The 8,839-nt window shown below is 38.2% G+C and overlaps 1 protein-coding gene across 1 annotated transcript in view; it reads left to right on the forward strand.

Annotated features, from left to right (window-relative positions):
* Positions 1-4,174: 4,174 nt before the first annotated feature.
* The window catches only part of LOC142345310 (uncharacterized), a 17,696-nt gene continuing 13,031 nt past the window's right edge, over positions 4,175-8,839 (forward strand). The window contains exon 1 of the mRNA XM_075397301.1: positions 4,175-5,031. Within this exon, the coding sequence (XP_075253416.1) occupies positions 4,499-5,031 (533 nt within the window). The 5' untranslated portion in view covers positions 4,175-4,498. The remainder of the gene's footprint in view (positions 5,032-8,839) is intronic.

An 8,839-nucleotide genomic window follows, 5' to 3' on the forward strand; every position in this document is an offset into this window, starting at 1 on the left:
TTTGGAACTCGGAAACCATTCTTGGACTGTTGGTTCCAAAGATATAATCAAGATTTCTGTTGTCCTCAAAAATTTGCTGTTTATTTTTGCAAGGAAACTGATTTTGGAACCCTTGACAGCATTTCAAATTTACAAACAAGTATTAAGTTTTCAACTTTTTCATAATTTTTAGATAGTTTTGGTCTGGCTTTGCACTGTTTGGGTTGGATACCAAAAAAGTTCGATGCAGAAGACAACTGATGCTTTTTTGATAAGGAATTTTGAAAAATTAAAACAAAAAACTCAAAACTAAATTTTTGTGTTCTCAACTTCGGGCGAAATGCAGTTATGCAAATTTTTATTTGAAGATTAATGTTTTTTAAAAAACCTGATTTCGCGCGATTTCTCGTTGTGGTGGTTGCCTTTACTCTAAGGCTTTTTTGCATATCACTCTGCAGACATCTAGGTTTTAAGTTCGGACTCTTGTCGTCAATCTGTCTACTGTTGCTTTTGGGTATTTCAGAATTTTACGCTGAGTTTTACGCAGGTTTTTACTGTTCCAGTTTGTGTCTTAATTAGGTCTCTCCATTTCAATCATTGCTGTTCTCTAGATTTAATTGAAGTTCCTGTGTACTCTACCCTTTACTTGTTAAGGTTTTTGACCTGAAACCGAAGAAAGTCTTTTTATCAGGCATTTTTATCAAATTTAAATTAAGACATTGGGTGGGTCTAATTAAAGGCTTACTGTAGGAAACATATAACGAAACCATTTTTTTCAGAATCGGCAAGTACCCGGACGTTCGTCGCAGACAACTTCAGCAATGATTCAGAATCTTTTCATTCTGATTTTTTTTCTGCCAAGCATTCTGATCATTTCACTTTTCGGACTGATCATGGTAAATTCAGAACAACATTCTGCATTAATTCTGCACAGAATGAAAAAATCTATGAATTTTCTCTGAGCAGAATGAAAATTTTATGACTCACACTCTGATTTTTCTCTGAGCAGCATGAATATTTCACTGATTTTTTACTGAGCATTATGATTAAAACGAACGACGAAAAATGTCCTCCTCAATGGCCTAACAATGACTACCTATTTGAAAACACTAAAAATAGACTTCGAATTGAAGAAAAACGGAAAAATTACAAGATTTCAATAAATAAGACAAAATTCAACAAGTTTCACAGTTTCTGCTGTTTAAAGGCTTTAAAGTTTCAGTTTTTGCTGTTTAAAGGCTGTTTAAAGTTCTGTAGATATTCTGCGCCTGGAACTCTGCTTGAAACACTACATGGATTACTGCTTGAAATCCTGTGAATTTCATACATCTCCTACATCTCCTGAGATTCTCCATACTGACATTCTGAGATTCTGTGAAAATTCACGACAACTTCAACCCTTCTGCACAGCTGGAAGGTGGACTAGCCGCCACCAGAGGCTTCGTCACCTGCCCTCAAGCCGTCCTGAAATTGGGCCCAAACATCCGGGTATTCGTCAAATCGTCCATTTCTTTCACCAAAGCGTCAGAATGATAGCCATACCTCTGAAACAGATCCGAGGAGCCGAAAAAAGCCGATAAAGCGGAAAAGACATTGACATAGTCGAAATGATAAAACAATGTGCTAATAAAGTTGAACAAAGTTGAACACAGTTGAACACAGTTGAGCACACTTTAACACTTGCACAACTTCATATACACACCACTACATAATTTTACACAGTAATACACAGTAGTGAACAGTAATACACAATATGTCCAGCTAGTGACAAACTCCTCGAATACAGAGAGGATCATTGCAGCCAAATGAGAGAAACCATGTCCTTCTTTGTTGAAATGATAAGATTTATTAACATCGAAATCAGCATGTTTTACCATTTTAGCACTTTTGAAATTAACTCCAAGGTTTTCGCTCAAAAAGATGTTATTATTTGTGACCATTACGGTTGATGTTACGATGTTACGTTATCATCTCGTAGTGGGAGGGGGGTTATATCTTTGCCGCTCCCCCCCCCCCACTTCGAATTCCCCCCCCCCCCCCCCCACTATCTCCGACTTCGAATTCTTTCCTATCTCCGACTTGACATTTCGCAACACTATTACCAGTAGCGATGCTACCAGAAACATATGCTAGAACACAGACAAATTTGTCAAATTTCGAAGAAATTGGTAAATTCGATAATAAATTCAACCCTTCGAAATTTCAACCCCCCTTCCTCCTTCTCCTCCTCTTCTGTACCCCGTTCTATTTCGCTGTTTCGTAGCGTGTCCTTATACTACGATTTTACATGGTTTTTGCCTGATCGTGCGACACGTTTACCAAAATTTGCGATTTTCGAAAATTTCATCTACTATGAATTTACTCTGATCAGAAAAAACAATCAACTAAGAATGCCCAGTGACAATTCATGAAAAAAATGTTTCTGGGTTTTGTCTGCTCATAATGCGAGGTAAATTTAGCCTTAGGTCACTCTGATTCAGGACTGATTTGACGTTTTATCATTGGATTGTAATGAATCAGTACTGAAATGTTCTGACACGAGGCTCCGGGTAATTAACACTCTTGATTTTCTCTCTGACAATACTTGTGACTACTGTTGCTTTAGGTCTCCGTTTTGTTTTTTCTATTGTATGTTTTGCCAAAGTTTTGAGATAGTACAAATATAGTACTTTGGTTCGTTTCCAGTTGTTTTTATTCTATTTTTATTCAACATGTCATACATTCAAGCCCGATCTGTGCCACCAAAATACAAACTGTAGAAATCAAATCCAAATCTGAAACGTTGAGATATTTGGATAAAGTTGCTAAGCTAACGGACTTTTCAAAGGTCAAAAATGTCAATTTAAACCGACGAAATCAACATTTCAATGCTCATTTGCATGTCTAGAGTTTCTCGAACGTTCGCGTAGCATATTCATGGTGCTAACTATAAAAAGAACACCAATAGTCTGTCCCATGAGGTCGAAATAATCGAACGTTCGACAAACGCCAAAAACATGCAAATGAGCATGCATAATGAGTAATGTGCACAGTGCTTTTGAAACGTTTGATTATTTCAACTTTATGGGACATCAACTTGTTCATTTGAATGTCAACACGCTTTTTCAACCAAGCTTCATTTCATCTCTTTTTTCTATATTTAAATTTAAACTTTGAACTTTGAAATCACTCCATTGGCTTTTGAAAAGTTCTCTTATAGTTCAATTTTGTGGCACTTGCTATATTTGTGGCACTCTCTGCTAATTATCAGATCGCTGACTATAGGTATAGACGTTCCACAATGTTTAAAGAATCGACAATTCAAAAACACTCTCAACATTGCTCAGTTGCATGTTTTGGCGCGTCTCAAACGTTCAATTATTCCAACTTTATGAGACGGAATATATAGTCTGTCTCATAAAGTTGAAATAAGCGAACGTTCGAAAACAGCAAAAACGTGCAATTGAGCATCAATGTGCTCATTTGAATGTCAACGTTTTCTCCATTGAGTTTTCCTTCATCAATTTTTTCTGCATGTTTTAAATTTGAACTTTGACCTTTGAACTCTAACTTGTCGCTTTTGAAACGTTCGCTTATTTCAACTTTATGGGACACGCTATAGTTCCATAAAGTTCTGATCCAAGCAAACGCTCGAAAAAATCAGGACATGCAATGCAAATGAACCACTAAGTGCTGATCTCTGATTGTTTTAATTCTGAACTATAGCATGTCCCATAAAGTTGATATTAGCGAACGTTCGAAAAACGCCAAAATCTTTCAATTGAGCATCAATGTGCTCATTTGAATATCAACGTTTTCTCCATAAAGTTTTCATTCATCAATTTTTTCTACATGTTTTTTATTTGAACTTTGACCTTTGAACTCTAACCTGTGGCTTTTGAAACGTTCGCTTATTTCAAATTTTTGAGACACGCTATAGTAAGTCCCATAAAGTTGCAACGCAAGCGAACGTTCGAAATGCTCGGGGCATGCAAATGGGCAGTGTTTTGCTAGATATCTGCATGTTTTAAATTTGAACTTTGACCTTTCAACGTTCGATAACGTTGTAACTTTATGGGACTGACTATAGTAAGTCCCATAAAGTTGCAACGCAAGCGAACGTTCGAAAAACTCCTGGCAAGCAAATGAACATCAAAGTGCTAATATCTGCATGTTTTAAATTTGAACTTTGACCTTTGAGACGTTCGATAGCGTTGCAACTTTATGGGACTGACTATATAACCAAACATATTGACATCCATTGACATCCATGTTTGTTTGACATGTGATTGTGGTTGTCCTTATGAAATAAAATTGGTTTAGAAAAGCAGCTGTTATCTGCGAGCTTTTCCACGGAGTACGTCTGTTACATTATTGACTCATTTTCTATTCTGACACTTGAGATCAATTACAAATTTTATCTTGCTCCTGAACAACTAAACGAATGCTTTCCGATTGATTAATGTTTCCTCAAGTGAGAAATTAAAGGTATTTGAACTACACAAGGCAATAAGAAGACATATTGGTAAAGTGATCAAAGATGTCAAATTCTTTATTTTTCACTCTTGCTGTGGTCCAACTTCTGGCTAAAATTGGGCTGGGCGCAGACCCTCGAACAGTCGCGTGTCCTAGAGGCATGGAACATGTACCCGGAGCTACTCCTGGATCCTGCTACAGTCACCGCCCCTTCGCAATGGGCATCGTTACATACCACAGTGCTAAACAATTTTGTCAACAAGATGGCAATTCGCCCGTGGCTTTAGTTACCCAGCCCAGAACTTTGGACGAGTTAAAAGCAATCACAGGATGGGCAATTGACAAGGGTCTTCCACGAAATGCTGAGTACGGAGCTGGATTCTGGACCGGATACCAAAGATTTGGTCCTCCAGTTCATGTTGACGAGGATCATCCTTATACTGCCCATGTAAAGGATGTCCGGGCTAACAAAAATTTGTTCAGGGCTGACTACCTCCATTTCGACATGCCTAAGGAGTTGTGGAGATACAACCAGCCAGGAGACTCCAAGCTTCAGGATGAGAGATGCACTGCCCAGAAGAAACCCCACTTGTCCAGGTGAGTCTTCGGGGGTCAAAAATTGTAACCCTTTTAGAGGATAATTCTCTTAGTGTATCGTCGTTTCGTGATATCATAGACCAAAAAAGTCAATAAAAATAAAGGACTGTTCAAAAATCACTCAAATATGAAACGCTCGCCTGCGTCAACTTTGAGACGAGCTATATACCATTCCGGTATAGGAGTTTTAATATGGAGCTTGTGGAACCTGGCGTTAACATTGGTTGTCTAAAATGAAACTTCAGAGCCAATACGCAAACCAACCAATTATTTGTGCAAAATTTGCGAAAAAAAAATATTGAGATCTGATGGTTTAGCACTTGTTCGAGTCTCAACATGTCTCCTATTTTTACAAATTAATTGATCAAATTCATGTTTTTAAAACCAGTAAACGTAGCTAGCAGAAGCAAGCTCCCGAGTTTTTGCAGTGCTTCATTAACAGCGTCAAAGAAAAATTAATGCGGTGTTAGGACTATTGCTGTAGGTCAAGCTATTCAGCGTCTCGTTGCCGAGTTTATAGCGACAAAAGCAACCTCCGAGTTCTGTTGATTTCAGAAATGACCGTAGTTTAATTCTTTCAAGCCTAGTAAAATCCTCAGCTGATCAAAATTTTTGACGCGCAGTATAGTGTTCTCTGCCCTCTTTTGCTACTCTCACCATAATGATTTCTTCTTTGACAACTCAACGGTTGACAGTTGGTCTGAAGTGCAACCGGCAGATCCATTGAGCCCATTTTTGAAATTGAAAGCAAATAATCAAACCCCGTGCAACACAGTTGGTATCTTAATGACGGAAACATTGAAGGCTGAGAAACAGAACTGCGTGAAGCGTTGGAACTTCGAGCAAATTCAGGAGCCTGAGATAGTATGGAAATAAGGAGAGACAAATGCGAGTTATGGACAATTCAAGGAATGAACCAAAACTGATAATTTTTAACCAATAGGAGCAGCGTAGACTTGAATTTTTCAGAGCTGCTATAAGATCTGATGCTTTCATTTTTTCTAGTGTACTTTAACGAGTTAAAAAATTTGAGCAACTTTAAAAAATTTAGCATAAGTGGACAATCCGCTGTTCGCTCCTGGTATCCGGCATTATGGCCTTGATGCCCCAAATTGGTCTACTGTTTGCAATGCATTTCTCATTCAGACGAATCAAAGAAGATCCTGTAAAAAATGGAAATGGTTCATCACACTGCAAGTGAAGTCACTGTGGGAATGTTACTGTCAGATGCTTTATGGGACCAAATATGTTTTTCAATTAACAAAAGCGTTGCTGGAATAAGAAAGTCTGCTGACCAGGCTGCATACTATGGTTCTGTTTTTCAATGTCCTGGTAGGAAAACTATCTGGCAACAACCGTAATGAAAATGTCTGATTTGTTAGTGCAACTTCGAGTTATGTGAAGCTGCAACCACGCACCCTCTCTTAAAGAAAAATCTGCCACGAACTTGTCATCCAAAGATAACCTGATGACAAAACACAACATAAAAAGCTTGCCTGCTGTCCCTTTCTCTACCACATTCAAATGCCTGGTTATCTATAGTCTTTATCCCAGGGCTTTGAAAACATTATTCCCAATTGGAGGTCCATGTTGTTCTTAAAGTTTGACAGGGTTATAAAATGTATGGTAACGAGAGAAAATGTCATATTTTGAATCAACTCTGGGATACTTAGATGTAATTGGTGAGTATGAGGTGTGAGGTCATAGTCAGGGTGATATGATTGTGCTTCACAGTGGCATGCACGACAAATTAATATCACCTTGCTCAGGATGCAAATTTTAACCAATCTGTGAGCAGACGATTTCCAGACAACAGACTGGGCTCCATATTTTCATCTTAACGGAATTCGGGTCAACCAGCAGCTTTAGATGTTACCTTTTTTTTCTTTGAAACTAGGACTTACAGCAAATGCGGCCGAGAAATGGTCTTCCCTCTGTCAACTTTTGAAGACAGGAAGTCTCTGAACAAATCTAAGAAAACATTGATTGTTACGAGTGAAGTAAATCAATTTAAAATTAAATTTGACGATTGTAGAGAATTAGTGCTACAAGAGACACCCCACGACCATCATTCAAACCTATAAATTGCCTTTCCAAGACAAGCAGGAGATTGAACCTGCAGCTTGTAAATTTCAAAACAATAAAGTGAAAGCAAAATTAGATTTGAATAATTCACATAGACGTAAGATGAGCCTAACATAACGAATCTCGTAGGAATTCATTTCCATCATTCTTTCCCGTGCTTCTGGTTTTCACCTGCACAGTTGCGTATTTTGCTTTAGTGAATGGCTTCAGAAAATAGCATATTTAATCGCTCTCAAGAGTCGTGAAATGTTTGTTTACAGGTTAATCATCCCGTGTCAAAATTACCCTACTGATTACCTCAAAACTGATGTAATATTAAGGAGGTAATTGTTTATAGAGAGGGTAATGGAATAATGAGGGAAATTTAAAGACTTTATACCCCAAATGCTACCCCCCAAAAAAAAGTATGATTAGGGTGATAATTTTCGGAGTGTAAAACGAAGTAAGATTAGGGGGTGATGCGGGGTAATGGTACGGAAAAGAGGAATATTGAAGTTATGACCCCAAAAAACTCCCAAAAGAGATGTAAGATCAGGGGTAATTTCAGGGGGTAAAACGATGTAAAATTAGGGTGGTAGTGGGGATACTTTGAAGTTTACCCTCCAACAAAAATTATCCAAACAAAAGTAAGTTTATGGGCTAAAATTAGGGAGTCGAAACGATATAAAATTATAGTAATGGGGAGTAAGGGGGCATTGTTAGATTTTACACCCCCAAAAATTAAAAGATGTAAGATAGGGGGTAAGTGTGAGGGTGAGGGTAAGTGTGGGGGTAAAGTGTGAGGGGGTAAAAAGTTTAATTCATATATGGGATGGCTAGTAGGGGTCAAACAATGCAAGAGTAGGGGGGTAAGGGGTCGAACTTTGCAAGAAGAGGGGGTAAAGGGGGTAAAAATTTGCAAAGTTAGGTGATAAGGAGGGTAATACGAGGCAATAGTTAGGGGGTAATTGGTCCCTTATCCCACTACTCTTGCATCGTTCTACCCTCCATTACCCCGACCCTGCGTCGTTTTACCTTCTATTACCCCCTAAACTTGCGTTGTTTTGCCCCATTATCCCCCACTCTTGAGTCGTTTTACCCGGTATTACCCCCTAATCTTGCATTGTTTTACCCTCCAAATTAAACCCCTACTCAAACCATTTTACAACATCCCTCCCCTCCACCAACTACAATTACTCAGCATTGCCCCCCAAAACTATGTAAACGTTTTCAGGGGAATTGGCTAACAAAATTTCCCGATTAGTCCCCTAATCTTACATCTTTTTTGGGATAAAACTTTAACACGCGATCTAAGGTATTATTTCAAATAAGTTTTAAAAATGTTAAAACTTTCAAAGTTTTTTTTGTAAATCAATTCGGAACCCAGAATTAACAAAGCAGACACCCCACTAAAACGCAAAAGAAGTATGAGTCAATAATGAAAAGCCTCTGACCAGGAACAAATTCATGATATTACGCTGATACAAAATGGACAAATGTTTCTCAGCTCAGCGTTGTAAATATGGCCCAGTCGATCGTGTCTTCCATTTTCATGAGGAACTTGATAGTTGGTTTGAAGGTTTAGATCTGTAGGAAGTGCAGGATGTTAAAATCAATGCAACAAATGAATAGCGAAATGGGTAAACCGCTGAACAAACGTCGAAAGGGAGAAAAGATAGGTTTTTGTTTCTACATCAATGCAAAAGAGGACACACAGAGAGATGGAGAGAGAGAGAGAGAGATG

Source organism: Convolutriloba macropyga, chromosome 9, assembly GCF_964194025.1.
Source record: "Convolutriloba macropyga chromosome 9, txConMacr16.3, whole genome shotgun sequence".
Lineage (NCBI taxonomy): Eukaryota > Metazoa > Xenacoelomorpha > Acoela > Convolutidae > Convolutriloba > Convolutriloba macropyga.